Source organism: Eschrichtius robustus, chromosome 8, assembly GCF_028021215.1.
Source record: "Eschrichtius robustus isolate mEscRob2 chromosome 8, mEscRob2.pri, whole genome shotgun sequence".
In the NCBI taxonomy this organism is placed as follows: Eukaryota; Metazoa; Chordata; class Mammalia; order Artiodactyla; family Eschrichtiidae; genus Eschrichtius; species Eschrichtius robustus.
Genome location: NC_090831.1, coordinates 7,736,250 through 7,757,619, shown reverse-complemented (window position 1 = coordinate 7,757,619; position 21,370 = coordinate 7,736,250). Strand labels below are relative to the sequence as shown.

General features: G+C 55.1%; 1 protein-coding gene across 5 annotated transcripts in view; it reads right to left on the bottom strand.

Annotated features, from left to right (window-relative positions):
• TNS3 (tensin 3) overlaps positions 1–21,370 on the bottom strand; it is a 235,248-nt gene that overhangs the window by 94,117 nt on the left and 119,761 nt on the right. For all 5 annotated transcript variants that reach the window (XM_068550260.1, XM_068550261.1, XM_068550256.1 and 2 more), the window contains 6 exons: positions 16,360–16,472; positions 16,204–16,264; positions 15,285–15,360; positions 3,529–3,658; positions 3,124–3,189; positions 2,057–2,161 (listed from right to left, as the gene is read on the bottom strand). In XM_068550260.1, the coding sequence (XP_068406361.1) occupies positions 2,057–2,161; positions 3,124–3,189; positions 3,529–3,658; positions 15,285–15,360; positions 16,204–16,264; positions 16,360–16,472 (551 nt within the window). The remainder of the gene's footprint in view (positions 1–2,056; positions 2,162–3,123; positions 3,190–3,528; positions 3,659–15,284; positions 15,361–16,203; positions 16,265–16,359; positions 16,473–21,370) is intronic.

Sequence of the window (21,370 nt, the reverse complement as noted above, 5' to 3'; positions counted from 1 at the left end):
TGGGAACTGCCGCCTTTATCTCTAAAATGGGTCACAGGTTCTTGTGTGGATTAAATAAAATGGCATAGGAGAGGCTCCGGCAGGCTGCCCCGCTGTCTGCCGTCACCCCTCCCAACTTCTCTGTCCTTGAAATAGCGCCCCACGAAATGCTGATGGGGCAGCGGGACCCCCATCACCCCGCCAGGGCCACAGAGCCGGAAGCAGAGGAGTGGCTCTCCACAGTGACGACAGGACACTTGGAATCATTTGTCCACATCCTCACTCAGACATTACAGGGGGGTCAAGGCCCCTGACAGAAGGCCACTGTGGAGGGTCCATTCCAGGACAGCAGGGATCTCCAAAGACAAATACAGCTTACGTCAATGCTTCTGTGTGCGTGTGGTTTTTTCCGTTTTTTTTTTTTTTAACCAGTAGGGACCAGGGATGGAAGTGCAGATAGAAGAGAGGGCTGCAACATCATTTTCCAGCCAAAAGACACGGTTCCATAGGCTACCAAACCCTGGAGAGAGTTTTGCCCTGATGGAAGCATGGCTGAGACCCTGTTTCCTGCCGGCCAAGGCCCCCGCCTTTGCAGGTCTGGGGGCCCAGTTGTGTCCTCCTCCAGGGACCCAAGCAAGGGACTGAAGCTCCAGGTGAGAACTAAAGGCATCAGGAATGAGTTCACCGATGCAGGTCAGCCTCACCGAGAAGCCCTGGAGAGTTGAGGGAAGGAAGGGAACTTCAGGAAGGGTAATGTTTCCATGGGAGGGAAGCTGTGTATGCTTTCTGGAAGGTGGCTATGCAAGGGTCTGCAGGGCCTTGGCAGCAGGGGCCACAGAGGCAGCACTTAACAACCACGAGAACTCGGAACGCCACAGGAGTTCCACCAAGATCAAGTGCAACTGAGGAGGGGCCAGATAGGGGTAGGGAATTAAGAGGTACAAACTATTATGTATATAATAAATAAGCTACAGGATATATTGTACAACACAGGGAATATAACCAATATTCTATAATAACTATAAATGGAATATAACCTTTCAAAATTGTGAATCACTATGTTGTACACCTGTAACTTATATAATATTGTATATCAGGTATACCTCCATTTTGAAAAAAAGTAGATTCGAGAGGTCTAAGAAAAAAAATCAAGAGCTACTGGGAACCCCTCTGATGGAAGGCAGTGTGGTGGATGGACCAGGCACTGGACCAGTGCTCAGAGGTACGTGCAGATGCTTGACAGGGGCTCCAAGGGAGCAGTCAGGTGATGAGACCTGATGAAACCTGACACAGGCAGGGGCCACCCCTGCTGTGAAACACGCAGCCGGCATTTAGAAACCGTGCCTGAAGTACAACAGTGGCGCGGGCTTCACCTCTAGACAGCAGGAGGGTCTGCACCGCAAAAGTACTGACAGGAGCCCAGACACCCCAGGCGGACAAGTAGAGGAGCCTCGTGGCCCCTGGCGTGGACCGCAGACATCCCCAGCCGCCAGCCCCTGCCAGCCCAGAGATGCACAAAGATGGGCACCGGCGGAGTTACCGCCACAAGACTCGCTTCTAGCTATTTAATGTCTGGACGAAAGTAATTGGACAAAAATGTTTTGATTTTTCTCTCCCAAATCAGGTCTGTTCTCAATTGGTGGTTGAAAAAGATGAAAGGCCAGTGTTCTCAAGCGCCTGGAAGAAGACTGATCCCTCTTCTTTGAAATCAGCCTCCGGGGGCTTCTTTCTGTAAACCTGGCAGATGCCACCCTTCATTCCTTTCCTCCTTCATGATACTTGTGACCCAAACTGCGTATCCCGTGGCCAGGAGAGAATATGTTTGGGAGAGACAGACTCACAAAAACAGAGATTAAATGATGCAGCCATACAACCAGGACACCAGTGTAATGAGCAAACAGAAATAAAACCAAGCCTGATTCTCACGAGTCCCCTCAGACTCACAACGGCAGGGGTCCTGGACGGCAGGGTTCCCAGCCTCCAAGCAGACTGCAAGGAGATTTCTGATCTAAACGTGAACAGGCTGCTTTTTCTGGGCCCTATTCTCTGGTAACTGACACAAGGTAACCAGACTCACCTTCACCGTCTGCACTCAGGTTCTCGTACGAGTCCCAGCGGATCAGCGGGTCTGCCGTGTTGAAGTCCACAACCACCCCGTGGTCGTTTTGCAAATGTTCACACCCTGCAGGGCGGTGGGACGGGGGCAACAGGCGTTAGTTAGAGAGAAGCCGGCGCCTCTGGGCGTCTGCCAGCAATGAGGCAGAGGAGCCCCCACATCTGAGTGCCCAAGCCCAGCACTCAGATCCACGCCCTCTCCCACAAGCCCTCCAGTAATCAGAGCTGCTGTGCACTATTTGGGATGAACTGAACAACAGTGAACACCACTTGGCAGAAAGGAAAGGCGAACATTGGTCCTCCATCCACCTGGTACGGGGCTCTGGGCGCTGTTTCTGCACTAAGGGATCACCCGGATGGCTTGGCAGGTCAAGGACCCAGAGGCACCCAGAGGATCGGCCTCAGGGCAGGTGGACGGGAGGGGCAGGTTTGGGCCCTCCCTCGAGGCTCCCTGATCATTCTGAGGATGCCAGGAGGGTTCTTACCGCACAGCCTTGCATTTAACTGTTCATGCCTAAATCTATGGCACTGGGCACAGAAGTAGGGTGCTTCTTTTCCACAGCTATTAAAAACTGAATTAAAACTTTCACGAGTATGGACCTTGGTGATGGAAATGAACCATTTGCCTTCACGATAAAGGGACTGATTTCTCTTTAAATATATTTTTAGAAGAAAGGAGAGAGTCTGTTTTGCTCATAAATATTTGCAGTCTACTATATTTCTAATCCTCTTTAAAAACATGTCGCTGTTTGTTGAGGGAGAAGTAAACAGGGCATCAAGACACGGCCCCAGTCCTAAGGTTCTGGGCCCTTCCTTGGGCGAGTCACACCATCTCTGGGGTCTTATTGACCCACCTGGGCCCTACTGTCTCTAAGGCAATGCCCTCCCACTGTCTAATATCCTATTATTTTTTAACATCTATTATATTTCCAATTATGGGCAGAGGTGGGAAGCCAGACAGAGGCCCCAGCATGTGCATCACCCAACCAAGTCAGCACCCTGCCCCCCAGCATTCTGCATTCTACCCACCTTGAAGCTTCTCAGGAGTGGCTGAGAAGACTAACTCAATCTTCCCATTATCAGGAAAACGGTCATCTAAAAAAGAAATCTTATGTCAACAAATTTGGAGACAATGAGATGGGAAAGGGTGGATGAATTTTGTCCTTATATTCCAACCAGGACAACACCCTTCCCAAATCTCCAACAGCGCACCAATGACAGAGGAAGTATCAGTATTTTCACCGTTTCTCTAGAAATTTTTCTTTGTTGGGCCAGTTGCCAGTCTTCTGTGAGACTGGTGATGATTTTGTCAATAGGCTGACTTACGGGTGGAGCGGGGGAGAACAGTGAAAGAAACACACGAGGCCGCCGGGGGTCGCCCGCCGAGGGTCCACTGCCCACACCCCCAGTCTGGACTCGGGGCAGGGACCTCACCTTTGCTGGCGTTGTCCAAATCCTCCTTTGCAAACACAAGTCCATAGCCCTGAACGGCCCCGGTGTGAAACTGCAGGCGGAAAATGACGTCTCGGGTGGCCGAGCGGTACTTCTTGTGGTAGCACTTCACCTGGGGTAAAGAGGGTGTGTCCTCAGGGGATCCCGCGCCCGCGGAGGGCGCTTGTCGGGGGGTGCCGAGGGCGCTTCTCAGGGGCTGGGGGGCACAGGCCGCTCCCTTCCAGGAGGGTCTGGGAGTGCACGCAGCCGCCAGCGGGTCCCAGCCCAGGAGACGGGCTGCAAATGTCACCGCGGCTTTGGTCCTTCTGGAGGACACCTGTGCTGTTCCAACAGGACAGGAATCCCCCAGTCCTCAGTCCTTAGACGGACCACACCTCTACTTTGGAAGACAGCTGAGGAATGAAATTCCGTGGCCTCTTCTTCCTCATTTCATCTAAACTCTCCATGTTTCACCTTAAAGCCTTTCTGTTCTCATGAAAGAAGCAGGCGGTCATCACTTTCTGAACTATGCTCAATATTTATGTTGCGTGCTATAATTCAGAGAGAGAGAGAGAGATATGGGGAGAAGGGAGAAGGAAGGGAAGGGGAAAGGGAGAGAGGCCTTGGAATTGAAATTCCACTGCTGGGTTGTCCAGACGTCCTGAATGGCCACTTGAGACCAGTCTCCAGAATCACCAGGGATGTGATTTGAACTCAGGCTGTGGCTCCGTGGCCCTAGGTCCCTGGGAGCAGCTCAGGCCCCCTGTGCTGTTATGGAGGGTGGAAGCACCCCTTCCTGGCACGTGGCAGGGAAGGGTGGGCAGGGGAGGAGCCCTGGCGTCGTTTCCCACCTTTACACGGGGGCCTCCCTGCCCCTGCCTGAGGGGTCTGTGGACGGCGCTGGCCACGGGGAGGGCTCGAAGGTCACAACGGGGTGGCGTGCTGCAGGAGAGGGGACCCTTCCTCCCTCCCACGGCAGGGCAGGGCTCCTTTCCAGGGTCCCCAGGGGTCAAAGACCAGAAGCAGGCTGGATCTTGCCCTCAGACACTCAGCAGAGGTGGCCACTCCCTGCACTGAGCGTGCCCGGGAGGAAGGGAGGCTGGAGGTGCAGGGATCTCAGAGGCAGCCATGCTCACAAAAGAGACTCTGCTCGGAAAAAGCTGGGCTTCAATGATTCTGTGCAAGGTCACTGACCGTCCGGACCAGCGATGTGGGAGGATGCCGCAGGTGACCGGTCTATAACCTTCACTGACCGGTCTATAACCTTCACTGACCAGTGAAACCACCACTCGAGAGAAAACATAAAGGCCCAAGGAGCCGCGGCCAGCGTGTCGGGAACTGTGCCCCTTAGGGTAGACCCAGAGGTCGTCTACCTTTGTGCTCTCTACAAGGAGACAGTCTGAAGAAAAAATGTAAACAGACCGTCAGGGGAGTGTTTCACGTTGACAAACGCGAGCTGAGCATTCACGAGGCGGGAGGTGCCAGGCGGCCTGTGCACACGTGGCCAGTGGGGATGCAGGCTCAGGCCTGGCCTCCGGCCCCTGGCCAGGGAACCAGCCAACGAGAATTCTGCAGAAGTGTGAAGCCTTCAGTTTGCTTTCCAACAGCAAGTGGCTCGCCGGCCGCAAGTCCTCTCCCACCTCGTTGGGGTCCCTGGCTCCTCAGCAGGGCCCCCTCAAAGGCTGTCCCCTCAGCCTTCCTTCCGGAGTGTGCTACTTGCATCCTCGCCCCTCCAAGGCCCTCGCCCCACACTGACCGCGCTGACCACTCAGCAGAGGTCCCACACGTGCTGCGGTGGAGACTCCCACGCAGAGGACGTGCCCATCTCTGTGGGGTGATGGACCCGCCCCCCTCCGTTTGCCTTTTTCCACTGGTACCTTGGAAGTACGAGGGAGAAGGGGAGAAGACTGGAGAAAAGGAAAGAGAGTTTCAGGCGCACACCAGTCTGGCCCTTAAATCTTTATCAATACTGAGGGGGGGGGGGGTGCTTCCCTGGTGGCACAGTGGTTGAGAATCCGCCTGCCGGTGCAGGGGACACGGGTTCGAGCCCTGGTCTGGGAAGATCCCAAATGCCGCGGAGCAACTGGGCCCGTGCGCCACAGCTACTGAGCCTGCGCTCTAGAGCCTGCGAGCCACAACTACTGAGCCCACGCGCCACAAGTACTGAAGCCCGCATGCCTAGAGCCCATGCTCCGCGGCAAGAGAGGCCACCGCAATGAGAAGCCCACGCACCACAACGAAGAGTAGCCCCCACTCGCCACAACTAGAGAAAGCCCGTGTGCAGCAACGAAGACCCAATGCAGCCAAAAATAAATAAATTTATAAAAAAAAAAAAAATACTGAGGGGTCCTGAGGCTGTAAAATAACCCAACAAGGCCTCCAGAAGCTGACATCCACTGAGGGAAGCAGCCTCAGGCCAGCCCACAGGGTCACGCCACACAGAGCTGGCAGCTCCCCCAAGCTGGCACCAGGTGCCTGTGGGCAGGCAGAGCCCCAGGTGGACACGGGGGCATCGCAGGCGCTGGGTAAAGAGGCATGTGCAGCCTCAGGGCAGCGCAGAAGGCCCAACGACAGCTCCCTTTCAGGGAGACCTTCTCCTGCTCTGAGTTAAAGGGTTCATCCTGCAGGCAGCTCTTGATGGCAGCTGATCCCAACCAGGAGCCCCCAGGCCCGGCTCCCACCTTCCCCAGAACCCGAGACGTTCTGTGGGCTCCCCTCCTCCGGTCTCACCATCACTCATCACAGCAGACACACACACACACGCACATGCACACGCGCGCACCCACACACACACACACCCACACACACGAGCATGACTCATCACGCACGAATCCCAGCCCACTCCAGGCACCAGGCAGGGCAAGGCAGAGGTCACCACACGCCCTGGGGCACGGGAGGGACGGCACATGGGTTCACCCGCCCTAGGCTGCTGGCTCCCAGTCATCCTGGGGCGCAGGCACCTCCCCAGGCCCAGCGTGATTCCAGTGTCTAAAGACTCCCAGTTTCTCACAAGACAAGGGTTCAGGGTGGAAGGAAGAGTGGGGTATCCCACTGCCACAGAACAGCCGCCCTCTGCGCACACATGCCCTCGCCGAGGGGTTTCCGGGGCCCCCTGACGAACCTCGCCCGCGGAGACCCGAGCCCTCCCCACACTCCCGCCCGTTGTTTCACTGTGGACTTCTCTTCCCACTGCTCAGGATGGTACCCGCCACCCCCTCAAGTCCTCCTGGCCACCTCAAGAATGACCCCCACTGTCTCCTGAAGGCACAGAAAACCCCAGAAGTCTCGGTCACATGGGGTCCTGGCGGCTCCAACTGGAAAGGAGATGGACCCACCCAGCAGGAGCCCCGCCCGGGGGCCTCTGGCACCCCCTGCAGAGCCAGGACTGATGCCTCATCCGCATCAATCAATCTTAGTAGCATCAGCGACAAGGGACCAGAATCAGGCTCCTAACACCACGGAAAGAACCGTCAACATTTTGCTTGAGAGTAGTGCCCAAAATGCGCCTTTTAAGGTATAAAGTATTGGTAACGTTTTGTAACAATTAGAGTGATTGAGGTCTGTTAATACCCGCTTCATCCCTTCAGCCTTAGCAGCTTTGTTTACCTAGGTCTCCCCAGAGAGTTTCTAAGAACACGTCAATCCTCTGCCTTTGGATTTTAGAATATCTGCATTTGAAACAACAATTTCAACCCACTTTGCTGGCGGCCCCGGTGGCTGTCTACACAGGCATCAAGGAATGTGCTTCCTCAAAGAAGGAGCTACAACCACACACGCTTAAAGGTTTAATAAGCTTGATGGCTGCCTTCCTAGGTCAAAACACCTGCATTATCCAGCGCCAGCACTAACCATGATTTCACTTGGAGGTGAAAATGATTTCAGAGGGTGGCAAGGCTGTAACTCACTTCCTAAACCATTAGTAGGTCAGCAGTATTGGCTGTGAATGAAAACACAAGTAGATCCAGTGGGCCGAGATGCAGAACGGATCAGGCCCGATCCAGGTCCAGGAGACCCAGGGCACAGCGGGGGAAAAGGATGCACGCACAGCAAGTCCCAGGACGATACGGCACAACAGAAGTCCTGTAACGACCTCCGCAGGAGCAAATCCAGAGGGGCCTGCGGACGCATTCATCTTCCCTGATCTTACGTAAGTGCCCTTAGCAAGAAACAATAAACTAAGGTGATGTTTGTTGGCAATGGCTCCTTGAGAAAGGTCCCCTCTGTTGAGAAGTCGGGTCGCTGGAGCCAGGTCACGGAGCCCCGCCCCACAAGGACAGAACGTAAGTGGCCACGGGGTTTGCACAAGCAGAGGCAGCAAGACGAGGCATGTGGATGGGAAAGTGTTTACAAGCGCATCAGGGCCCTGGACCACCGCCAGGCTCCTGACGGGCCTGCGGCCCATGCAAATTCCTTAGCGAGGTTACATAACGACACGGCTGCGCTCTCCAACGCCTCTGCCCTCCCACCCGACAGGAGCATGTTTACTGAACACCTGAGGCTCTGCTGCCCTTTAGAAGTTCTGGGGTGGACTCGAAAACCTGACCCTCAGTGCAAGCACATCGCAAAGACGGGCGGGTCAGGGGTGCAGTGGGAAGGTGAGCGCGGATAGGCTGGCAGTGTTCAGGCGAAGCTGGACAGCGGGTGGGTGTCACCGTGGCCCCCAGTGACAGCCCTCCCGCCAGCCCCCAAGTCGAAGGAATGACAGACGGAGCCCCCTCCACTTTCCCACAGAGCATTCTCAACCCAAAGAGCTGGCGAGGCCTTACTTCTTGTAAACTGGACCCCTGTGACCTTTGTTAACCCGTCTCAATGCAGAATCCCTCATGAGGAAAGAGGCAGGTTTATCTGTGTACAAGGCTGACATTTACCAAAATCAAGGAGGGGAGAAAATCAAAGGACAACATTCCACCTCACAGGATGGTGACCAAAGTGTCAACCTTCCCTGGGAGCTCCCTTCCACTTCCCAGAGCAGAGACAGGCTCTGCAGACGCCAGAGCCCAGCCGAGCCCTCTGCAGCTGGGGGTGGGTAACCTATAAAAGCATTCTGTGCAGCTTAGGATTCTGTCCAAGTCACAACCGGTCGCCAAATTCTTGAAGTGAAATTAAACCGCCTACACATTTGAACCTTTACACAGAAAAGGCCCTGAAACATTCTCCGTCTGCAGCTTTCTCCACTGAAGGAACGCCCACTGGATTCGCAGAGGGGCACACCAAGCGATGACTCCCTAAAACTGAAGGACAGGGCAAACCGAAGTGCAGGCGTCTCCCACAGTTCATCTGCGACCAGGGGCTTCTCCTGCCTGGAGACTCTGGAAACCAGAGCCAACCTGCACAGCAGGAGGGGAGACGGCTCGCGCTACTCCCCAGGAAGCTCTGCCAACACCAAGGAACGTTCTGCCGCCCAGCTACTTCCCTGTGTTGATCCCTGAGGTCATTTTCGGGTTGAACCAACAGCCCTGGGATTTGGAGGAGCCCACAGATCATGCAGCATAATGTGTCCCCCAGAGATTATGATCCGAGTGTGGGGATGCCCTGGGCCCGTCCTCCAGGCCGGACGGCACCACCTCAGAGACCCTCCTCCTCGGACGCACTGGAATCCTCTCTCCCACCCGTGAACCTTCAGATCCTGCCCCTGTGCACTCGTGAACACACCAAACTCTACCTGCACGAGAGCGGTCTGCCAGCTCATCTCACGCAACAGCTAGAATCTAAACACTTGGAAGTAGGACCTGTGTGTGATTCACGTTCACATGCACCATGTTACCTGGTTCAGGACATACGCTGTGGGGAATGAATGAGAGAACGAATGACAAATCAGAGCCAAAGGTGCCGGAGAACCAATGGTACCTGATTTCACTATTAACCTTACTAGAATAAGTTTATTCCAGAATGGGTTTATTCAATGGACACAGGTATTATGGGCTGAATTCTGTGCCCCCAAAATTCATATGTTGAAGTCTTAAAGGTGGTTAAGGTAAAGTAGGGTTATATAGGTGGGCCCTAATCCAATCTGACTGGGGTCCTTATGAGAAGAAGATCAGGACACAGACACAACACACACACACACACACACACACACACACACACACACACACGAGGGAAGATGATGTGAAGACACAGGGAGAAGACAGCCATCTACATACCAAGGAGAGAAGCCTCGGGAGGAACCAGCCCTGCTGACACCTTGATCTCAGACTTCCAGCCTCCAGGACAGTGAGAAATGTCTATTGTTTAAGCCACCCAGTCTGTGGTACTTTGTCAGGACAGCCCTGGGAAACGAATACAAGAGGCTAGAGCTACTTTGAGACTTCTTAGAGATCAATAACTAAACTAAACCTCCTAGGTAATCATTTCCACGAATGGTGCAAGGAAAAATTACCCTGTGTGATGGAAAATTACCCATGTCCAGCTGTAACCCGCATCATCCTTCTCCCATCTGATAACGTTGCAAAAAATAAGTGCAGAGTGTACAAAAATGAACTGTAAACACAGGAAGTATAAATCAAATAATAATTCAGTCCAAAAATACTCCATGTTAAGAATGCATAAAGGTGCAGGAAGGGGCTGGTTTTATCAAGTTAAGCCTTTCCTGTGAAGAGATCCCTATTTGCCGGCCTTTCCAACAGAAGCAAAAATTCACAGACAGGGTGACTTCACGGCACAAAACATTCCCCTCAAGAGACCCCGTGGCGACAGGTCACCTGAATGCCAGACCTCTCAGGTTCCTGCAGCATCGCTCAGGGCTTATCCAGCCGGCTGTCCCCTCACGCAAGAGGCAGCTTGCAGTTCTTGCTGGGGTGTGAACTTGCCCAGGGACTCCCGCTTCAGGGACGGGCTCTGGGCAGTAAGCTGGGGACGATGGCACACTGGGCACAGGGTCCCCTCTTGGCTCACAGCAAGCATGAGCCACCACCCCTGAGAAGCACAATGACTGGCTGTGGAGAGGCTGGGACAAGTCAACCGCATGCCTCAAGGGCTGGGCATCCACTAGGGAGGCAGACGAGGTACCCACCTATGACGGATCATTGAACACGGCCTCAGGAAGGGCACAGCCATGTGCCCCAGTCGTGCCTGCTGCGGGTGACACGGGTGGGAGGCATTAGCAAGACCCAGAGGAAAGGGCCATGGGGCCGTGTGCAGAACAAACCAGATGATACAGGATCTCTGGGGCTAAGTGACTGAGGGGGCAGCACACCCAGGGGATTCTATGCCACATACAGGAGCCTGGACCCTCTCCTCCCGCCGCAGGGAGGATGCTGGGCCATGGCTGTGGAACGCCGTGCTCGGACAGAGCCAGGGCTCGGGGATTCAGGATCCACGTGAGTGGAGGACCTGCACGACTGACGAGAGAAGTGGAGCCAGGGGACGCCAGGACGGAGCGCCCATGCGGAGTCTGCGGAACCGGTGGGGATGGTCCTAGAAAGCAGCAGAATGGAGGCCAGGGGGCTGGCGGGCACCAAGGGCTGAACCTGAGGCCCGAGGACCGAAGGCAGAAGTGCAGAAGAGACAGCGTGGACCCAGCGAGAGAGACACGGGGCCAAGAGGACAGCACTCGGGAGAGACGGACGCCCAGAGGACACCCGCCAGGAGCCGGAGGGGGACCAGGAGAGGGGCTCCACAAAGAGAAAGGGCCCACGTGACAGTGAGTGCCACAGAGACGGCCACGCGGATGCGGCCCCTGGGATGCGGCCGGAGGGAGGGCGGGGACGGAGGGAGGAGGGAGGGCAGGGGCGGTTGGGTGTAAACCATCCTTTGCTAAAACCTGGACAGGAAAGCGGGCACGCAGAGGCAGGGGTGCCCACGGGGGAGGAGGAGGCTGATCGCCGGGCAGAGGGGCCAGTGCTTCCTCCCCAGAACCTCTGAGGAGGGGTGCAGCCCACGTGCTGAGGCCCACACCAGCCTTCTTGCCATTCCTCCCACCTGGGCCTGTGCTGCACCCCACCTCTGTTCTCCCGTGACCGTGAGGGCCTCCTCCCAGCGCTGTACGAGGAGGAGGGGTCCACTCACTCTGACGGCTCTAGACTGACGGCCCCCTAGCCACACTGATGTCCACCCTTCCCCCTCCCCACCCAGGCCTCGCGCGTCTCCAGAGGTCTCGGGCAGGTGCTCCCCAAACCCTCGCTGGCCCGACGCCTTCACCCGCAGCTGGCGCTTCAGGGTGCCCCACTCAGCACCAAGCAGACTCACAAGTGTCCGCTGGAAATGAAACTTTTCGAGCAGGGCCTAATAATCACACTTTCAGACTTTTGCAGAGAAGTAGCAAAGCAGGAACAGGGAAGGGCAAGTCCCATTTGGCCACTGGCTCAAAGCCACTTACCAATATACCTGAAAAGAGCCACGGGCCGAGTACACGCGGCGACAGGCGCCTTTCACGTGGCCATGGGTGCCCAGAGGCACCATCTTTCATCTGCAGACCGTGCAGGCAACGGCGTCCCAAACTCTCAGGCTGGTGCCTTCCTGCTGCAGCAGGGCCGGCTTCGACAAGCTTGCCGCGTGCCGGGGGATGGCTCCCAGCGCCCTCACCGGCTCGCGGACACCGCGGAGCCCAAGCGTGTCTGCCAGCAGCTCCTCCACCCACCCGGTCCCCTCCCCCGCCCCGCTTCCCAGTTCCCCAGGGCCAAACGCAAGCACCCACCCCGGTCCCCTCAGAACGACCCCACCCGCCTGCTCAGACCACATCCCAGCTGAAGCTGGGTGCACGTGATGCTTAGGCAGGCACCCTGCTCGCAGGCAGCGGCTGGCTGCGGGGCCGACGTGGGCCTAGGACAGCGGTGAGGCGCGGGAGGCGGTCGCCCAGGGGGACGGGGAGGTGGTGGCCACGCCCAGGCCAAGCCACAGTGGGCCCTCGGTCACACCACGTGGCCCTCAACCCCCGCCGGCTGCCCCAGCTCATCTCATCCCCACGAAGCCCACATACGGTCCTCATGCGGCGGAAGGGGCTCAAGCGTGGGCAAGACCCATCTGAGGCCACCCAATCCCGTTAAGCCGTAGACTGGGTGGGAGCCCAGGCGTGGGACCCAAGGCCTGTCCAGCTGCGCGGTGTCCCTGGTGGGCCTGCGGCTCCCAATCTGCTGTCTCGCGTATGTAGCTGCGGGGCTTCCTTCCTTCCGCTCGAGACCAAGGGCTTTGTCCCCCGCATTCTCACCACTCCTCTAAGTCACAATCCTATAAGGGTTACTCTCAAGGGGTGATTCAGGGCATTTCAGGACACAGAAAAGAGCTTTGCTAACACCACGTTTCCCAAAAGAAAATGGCAAAATCCAAGCCCTGCACGATCTGGCTTCAACCTCCCAGGACAACCAATTCCCACAAGGGCATCCTCAAGGCCTGGGGACTGCTGCACCCCCCGCCCAGGGCCTCGCGCCCAACCCTGAAGGCGCTTCCACCTGAACCTCACGGCCGCCGGCCTCAGCCATCAGGACCCACCCTGCGGCGCTCTCTGGATCCCCCTGCTGCGAGACGCCCACTTCCCCCGCCACGCTCCTTCAGGACAAAGATGTCCCTCCGTCCCTCCCTTCCTTCCTGTGCTAGGGCCCAACTCAGTCGTTCAGAAAGCTCAAGACATTCAAAACGGGACCTCTGGGCAAATAAATTGATAGTACAAAAGGAAGGAGGGAGGGAAGAGACAGTGGGAGGGAGGGAAGGAGGAGGAGGGAAGGATGGAGGAAGGAGGAGGGAGGGGGAGCAGGGAGACGGGGCAGATGCGGTGACTCACCACCGCGGGCCTCTGGACTGGCAACTTCCTGCTGCCTCGGGAAGACCCTGCGGCCACCAGCCCACAGTCAGGTGCTCTTTCTTGGAGGGGGAGCCCCTCCCTCGGGTCATCACAAAGGGATTCGGCCAACTACTCATCACGGACCCCAGGGAGCACCCAGCCTGGCAATGCCGACTCCAAGCCCTCTCCCAGGCCAGGGGCAATGCCCAGCTGGGCGCACGTCCCAACAGCAGCTCCGCCCTCTCTCAGCCGCTCTGGGTCTCTTGGCCTCCCTTTTCAAGCTGGAATACTAGACCCAGAGGACAGAGCTGGTGAGCAGACAAAAGCCACAGCCAGGTAAAAGCCCTGGTTGGTGCCCGGCACACAGCAGGTGCCCAATAAGTGCTCAGCCCTTTGCCCAACAACCCCGGGAGGTCCAAGGAGACTCGGTCAGGGCTGCACGCTGGGTAGAGAAGCACAAGAGCGGGGGCACCCCTCCCCTGCCCCGTCCCTCCCCTCCCTCCTAACCACAGAGATGAGGCCACGAGCTGCTGTGCAGAGCCAGGAAGGAGAACCCAGCCCCAAGGCCTCCTTCCTCGGGGCAGTGCCGCACCGTGGCTGAGAAAACAGGCTCGTGGAAACCTAGCAACCACCCTGCACCTCAGCCTTCCCACCTATGAAATGGGATACCGGCTCTTCCATCTCAAGGTCACGGGGAGGGTGGAACACCATGATTGTCAAGTGCTCAACGTGACTTGGAAACGGAGCCATTTTGCTGTTGGTCTGCTTTTTATTCCCCCTCATGCGCCTTCTGGGCCTGCAGACCCCTCTCTGGACACAGACCCCTGAGGCCTGGAAGTGGAAAGGGCGGCCCCTGGGGAGCCCGCAAAGGAGGCATCAGCTGTGAATGTGTCCAGGATCTTTACCTCTGTGAACCTCACTGACTTGAGCTTCATGAGAACGCAGGATGGGGCAAGGTGGGAGTTCACCAACCACAAAGAAAGGGTGGAAACCCCAAAATATTAGGAAAAGTTAACGAGACTCCTCAAAAACTCTGGATGAGCCACTTAAAATAATTAAACAGCCAACTTGTGAACCATCTTATCTTCTTGTCACGGGGTGTCCTCCTGGGCCTCAAATAGATTACAGGAGAGCTATTCTATGCCTGCGGGAAGCCCACACGTGCCTTAAAGGTTTTCCTTATTTCAGACAAATTTCTCTTATTTTAGACACTTTTATATTCAAGATAGATAAAAGGCAAAGGTGGAACAGGGCGGGGTGCTGCTTCTGCCCCAAGAAGCAGCACCCCAAGAATCAAAACTGTCTGGAGAAATCACTGTTTCAGTCATAAACCAAGCTGCAATACACTAGCTGTATACTCCCACCCAGGCCACTAACGATAAATAAACATTTTATGTCTATGCCTACCCCTGGAAGGCCTAGGTCATGTTAAGACTGCACATTGTGGGCTTCCCTGGAGGCGCAGTGGTTGAGAATCTGCCTGCTAATGCAGGGGACACGGGTTCGAGCCCTGGTCTGGGAAGATCCCACATGCCGCGGAGCGACTAGGCCCGTGAGCCACAACTACTGAGCCTGCGCGTCTGGAGCCTGTGCTCCGCAACAAGAGAGGCCGCGACGGTGAGAGGCGCGCGCACCGCGATGAAGAGTGGCCCCCGCTTGCCGCAACTAGAGAAAGCCCTCGCACAGAAACGAAGACCCAGCACAGCCAAAAATTAATTAATTAATTAATTTTTTAAAAAAAACTGCACATTGTGGTCAGGTAACTGGAGCCCTGGGAAGCGCAGTGGCTGAGTTAGGACTTTAATTTCAAGGGTGCACACAGCAAGCAGCTCTACCAATTTGTTCTGTTCCTTTTATTAAAATAGGTTTACTCAGAAAATTAACCAACTGCCTTAAGGCAAAGGCTACTTTCCATTCTTCCCTCAGGTTTTCTCGGGGCAGGGGTAGGGTGGGAGGTGGGTTTCATGTTCTTGCTTTAAGATGAACTTGTTTTTACCTTTCCAGGTGTGATTACTGGGAGCAGGGGCAAGGCCACGACACTCACCATGATGTCCCCTTTCAGAAGCTGGGCTGGCTCTATGGCGATATAGATCCTGCTTTGGTTCTCTGGGCCGACGTTGCTTTGGAATAAATGAGAAGGTACATCATTAGGCGATTTCATGATTTAATGGGAAGAATACATTCTGAGAAAAGCAACCCCACAACTGAAATTAGACAAAATATCCCGCTTGGCCCAGGAATCCAATTCCTCAGACTCCCTCCTATGAAAATGAGTCCAAAGAACGTATGAAAAAGCAACAGGGCCAGGCAGGGTCCTGATAGCAACATCACAGCCAGTGCCCGCCGGCCCACCCCAGGCCCGTGCACGGTGCAGCACGCAGCGTAGGGAACTGGCGTGCTGGTGCCAGCAGCCTCTGTGGTAAGCAGAGGGTGAGGCTGTCCAAGCGTCACCGGTGCCTGGGTCCAACAGGAGTCCGGACACGTGATAACAGTTCATTCTGAGTGATGACACGATGCTAAGAACATTTTTTACCTTTATTCATTTTCCATTGATGTGCATAAAACGCTTCTCCAAACAAAAAAAGCAAAGCAAATAAGTCTAGAATTAGTACATAGTCTGGAAATGTCTGCCTGACCTTTGTCTAAACTGCAAAGGGGAGAGAAAGGGAGACCACCGTGGCCCTGTCCCAAGACCCCGATGTGTTTTCTTCCACACAGTGTGCGGGGCCCTATCCTGCCCCCAGGTCCCAGCGTCCACGTCCCTTCACAGAGCCAACTGTGTGACCGCAGCGAGACACCTGCTGGGCAGGATGACGGGGGCACTGCACCCACGGCTCCCCTTCTGTCCCCTGCCCTTGGCTCACCTGGCTTCCCCCCCTCACCCCTCCAGAGGGAGAGGCAGCCGGGAGCGGGCCCCCCTCCCCGGGCCCTCCGGAGGCCCCCAGGAAAGCAGCCACACTTACTAGATCCCCGACGTGTACATAGGCTGCATGGCTTGGTAGAGCTTGAGAAAGGGCCGGCACGCTGAAAGACACGCAGAATCGGCTATCAACACGCGGAACTGAGGGCCAGCGCCAGGCGGCACGTCTCGAGACCCTCACCCCGTGGGAGACACTCACCTCCGCCAGAGTCGAAGTTGGGGGTCCCGTGCAGGATGACGAAGTGCAGGAACAGGGGCGAGGCGTTCATCTTCACCGTTCCCGACAGGAGCCCGCTGAGGAAGTGCACGTACCTGCGAAGGGCAGCCAGCTCAGGGCTCCTGCACACACAGCTCCCGAGCCCAGGTGGGGCCGGAGGGAAACGAGGAAACCCGCCTGCTCTTCCGGGGGCTCTGGGAGAGAACCCATCCTAACCACTCGCAGCGAGGAGGGTGTACGCACCCCAGGCCTTGGCCCACGCCCTGCAGAGCACGGCCAAGCCCACAGCCCGCCGGGCACCTCTGGGCCTTCCACGCTGACGTGGCCAATGGCCTGGAAGCACAACCAAGGGTGCTTCCTGAGCACGAGCCCTCACACGCGGCGCCTCTTGCTCTGCACCCCGAGTGCAGGTGGCATCGCCTCTGTCCATGGAACCCACAGCCAGGCAGGGCTAGGCCACGGGGCTGTCACGGTCTCCCCGCGGAGACCGGGAACGCAAGAGACCTGCCGTCCCATGAGCACGCTCTCTGAACCAAACCACACCTCTGAAGGCATGAAGGCCACTCGGCTTCACTCTCAGTCCTACCCACCCCACCTCCTGCTCATACTAGGAAGCCTAGTGGGAGGCTGGAGTCCGCACCCCCAGCCCACAGGGAGCCTTCGGATGCCACATCTCACTGTGAGAGCCTCCCCTGCCATAAAGGGCACGAGCCCCCCTGAGCTGCACTGCCCTCCCGTCTTCTGGCTTCTCTGTGCCCTCCCTCCTCAAGGCCCATCTCAGCGGCAGAGTGTACGTCTGCCGTGTGCCGGGAGGCCTGCCTTCTCTCTGAATACCACACACAGCCTTGCGTGCCATGCCGACGGCCCCGCGCCCTGCGTGGGTGCTTGGCGGCCTAGAGAGAAGATTCTACGCTGGAAGCGTTGCCTCACTGGTTCCTCCCGGGGCACCAGGTGGCAGCTGTGACCCCGAGCGGGCACAGACCTGCCAAGCTCTCAGATGCTGTCTGGCCTCGGCCGCTCCCGCCACCCGGAGTGTGAGACTCCGGAGCAGAGCCAAACCCTACGACATCCGACATCTCCGTGCATCGCTAATGACCACACAGAGCCACGCAGGCGCGGGAGGGAAGCATTCCCTGAATCACCAGGCTGTGCGGCGGGCACAGCGTCCTCCATACCCTCCAGCCAGCCCGCCGCAGTCCACTCCCCTAGGAGGACCAGGGACCACCCCCTCCTCCCTAGGACTGAACGCTAGTCAAGCTCAGCCCGCTTAGGTTAAAAAAATTCCGGTTTTCTCTCTCTGGCTTATTTCACTCAGCATAATGTCCCCAAGGTCCATCCATGCTGTCACAAATGGCAGAATTTCATTATATTTTATGGCTGAGTAATACTCCACTGTGTGTGTGTGTATACACACACACACACACGCACACACGTATTTTCTTTATCCATTCATCCACTGAGGGACACTTGAGTTGTTTCCATATCTTGGCTATTGTGGATAAGGCTACAATAAACATAGGAGTACAGATATCTCTTCAAGAGCCTGTTATCACTTCCTTCGGATATATACCCAGAAGTGGAATTGCTGGTTCGTGTGGTAGTTCTATTTTTAATGTTTTAAGGAACCTCCGTACTGTTTTCCCTAGTTGCTGCACCAATTTACATTCTCACCAAGAGTGCACAAAGGCTCTCTTTTCTCCATGTTCTCGTAACCACTTGTTTTTTCTTGTCTTTTTGATGACTGTCATTCTAACAGGTGTGAGGTGATATCTCCTTGTGGTATGATATCACTCATAATATATGGAATCTAAAAAAGCCAAACATATAGAAACAGAGAGTAAAATGGTGGTTACCAGGGGCTGGGGGCTTTGGGGATAGGACAGAATTTTTAAAGGGTACAAACTTGCAATAAGTAGTAAATATGCCCTAGAGATACAATGCACAGTGTAGTAAATATTGTATTATAATTATCAAACTTGCTAAGAGATAGAACTTAATTATTCCAACCACTAAAAAGAAATGATAATTATTGTAACGTGACAGAGGTGCTAAGTATGGTTACAATGGCAATCGTATTACAATATGTGAATGTAACAGATTAACCTCGTAAGCCTTAAATTTACACAATGTCATTTGTCAAATACACCTAAATATTTTTAAATGTCTAATTTACACCAGCAATTCAGATGCAGTCCATTATCTCAAGCAGCTGAATTTGCATACAAAGGAAACTGAACAAGAGAAAATTTCCAGTAAATTTTAAAACCCAAGTTTTAAAAACTCTACTTGAAATCTATCCTTTTAGAAAAAAATGTTAGAAAAGAACATTCACTTCAGCTTAGGGGCCCCTCCCGGTGTTTTCCAATTTCCTGGTGGCAAAATGCTCTTCCCTTTCAGAAGAGGACAAAACCTCACCAGAGTCACAGAGGCCAGACGCAAGCCCTGGAGGGCCTGGGAGGCCACGTGGCCGGGCCGTGGCTGCAGGAGCCTGGCCACCAGATGGCTCCACGTGCCTTCCCATTTGATCTTCTATCTCGACAGCAGACGCGCAGACACGGGAATATTCAGGTGACCCGTTCAGCCACTTTTTATCACCTAAGTGCCACGCACTGCAGACTTCTGGGTCCTCCTGCCATCCCCCCGCCCCCGGGTCATGAGCACAGGAAAAGGGATCACGGACGTTGAGCTGGGGCCATGAGTCGCCACCTGCTCTGGACAGCAGTCTCCCCTCCTCCAGCGCTGGTCACCAGACAACCCGCTTCCTCGGCCTTGTCTGGGGCCCGGCTGGTGTGTTTACTGTGTGGGCACCTGGCCACTCGCTCCTTCTACATTGACCTCTCTGGGCAAGGTGACCCTTCACTCTCCCGACATCCGAGGGACCCACGAGCACAAAGACCAGGCATCAGGCATCACGGAGGAGGGTGAGGGTCAGTTTCCGTTTTACATTTTGATGTAAACGTGGAGGGTCCTCCCCTTGCACTGACACAGCCTGGCCGGCGCCGTTGCCCAGCAGCCAGAGGGAGTACGAGAAGGCGCTTCTTTCAGGTGGAGTGTCAGCACGACCACAGAAGAATGCTGATTCCCTGCAAGCTCCCAAAGAAGGAGCCAGAAGACAAGGGCCAGCCCTCACACGGGGTTAGGGACAGAAGGGAGGGAGTGACCAGTCCTCTGCCTGGGACCCGGACACGGACGCCTGCCCTCCTGACCAGTCCATCATGTAACCAGTGCAAAAAAGCCCTTCTCATCTGCCCTTTAGAGAAATCTGCTTTATATGGAGTCACATTTTAGGTAAATCAAAGATGTAAAATGTTATTATAAAATGCAACTTACTTCTTCCTTCACATGCCTCCTTAAGAAGGAAAAAATGTAAAATTGTTTTATATTTCACGGTATTTTCTATTAGTGAAGTGCTACTTTCCAGCAATTATACTGCCTAACTTTGCGGAGCTAAAGTCATTTTGGGTGCTTGTTCATAGGATGCAATACAAGTGTAATTTCTGAGTCCAAGTTCTGGATTTTGTGATACTGCAAAAGTTTACCATAAGGCTTGTTAGCGGCATGACTGAGATCAGAACAGCCTTTAAAGAAAACCTCACGCCAACCCCATCACCCCGCCATCCACCTCCTAAAAGAGGGACAGGTGACAAGGGTCATATATGTACTTATTTTTGTAAAGCATATGGACAGAGTGGAGACAGCACCCTTGTCCCTTCCTTCCAGCTGTGATGAGTACAGTTCTGTGGCTGATGGTGGACGTAAATGAGCTGGACGTAAGCCTGGGGGCGCCTCACCTGTGACCCCAGCCCACCACCAAGAACCCAGGCAGGTCACCATGGCCACTGGGGACAGCACAGGCCCCTTGCTCATCTCCAGGGCTTTCCTCCAGGGCCTACAGGCAACTACCGGCAAATCCAAAACTCCAGACCGCACAGCTGAGCAGCTGTCGGCCCTGGCTCCCCCAGTGACTGTGGCCTCAGCCCAGGGGGCACTCCTGGCCCCCTGGTGGCTCATGGCAGCAGGTGAGGGGACACTCAATGACATAAACTAAGCCTATCTCCTCTCTATGCACCACCAATGAGTGCGTGTGATGGGGGAGGAGTAAAGGAAACCTTTGTGCGGGAAAACAAATTTTTCATGAATTTTTCATTGGCGTGGTCTCATCCTGCTGTTCCCAGAACACTTTCACACCCTTATCGGTCCCTCTGACAAGCAGGCTAGAAGCTCTGCTGTAGGCCACCTGAGCGTGACCTGGAAAAGAGAACGTTGTTCTTAAGTCCCAAAGACATCACATACAAAACGCCCGATAAAAACAACAAAGTTCACAGCAAATATAAGCGGTAATTGCTGCTGTAGTCAGCAGTGGAGCTAGCCAACACCTGCACCGCGGGAGAGAGAGGACAGGTTAACAGGGCACGTGTCGCAGGAAACTACCTGGAGAGCCACCATCACTCCCAAAGAAAAAAATTCAGGCCACGGCTGAAAATAAGAGGGAATAAAAGCAAAGGCAAGGATTTCACAATTAGTTCCTCCCGAAAATTGTGGAAAGGATGGATTTCAACTCTATGTGATATTCACCCACAGCACTGAAGGCAGGTGTGTATGAATGAACGGACAGGGTGTCAGATGGCCTCTCAAAGCCCATCCCAGCGTCTTACCCAAAACAGAAAGTCCTCCCTGGTCAGCGCAGCTCCCACAGCCACACACGTCAGACAGCTCACCTGTCTCCCAGCTGCGCTCTTCTTTCTTTTCAGGGAAATAACTCCCTGGGGGTGAGGTTTTCCCCACTTCGTCTCAGCTAGCAAGTACGACTAAGAAACCAAGCTTGCAGCTGGCAGGGCACTAACAGAAGGGCACACACTTCCTTCAAGTTCCAAAGCAGCTTGAAATTTGCAGTTGTTCATTGCATTATTTATAACCTCTTTCCAAAGCAGAAACTTACATGTGGAGTTTCCCTAAATCGTCCTAAATATGTGAATTGTACTTGACATAAGCT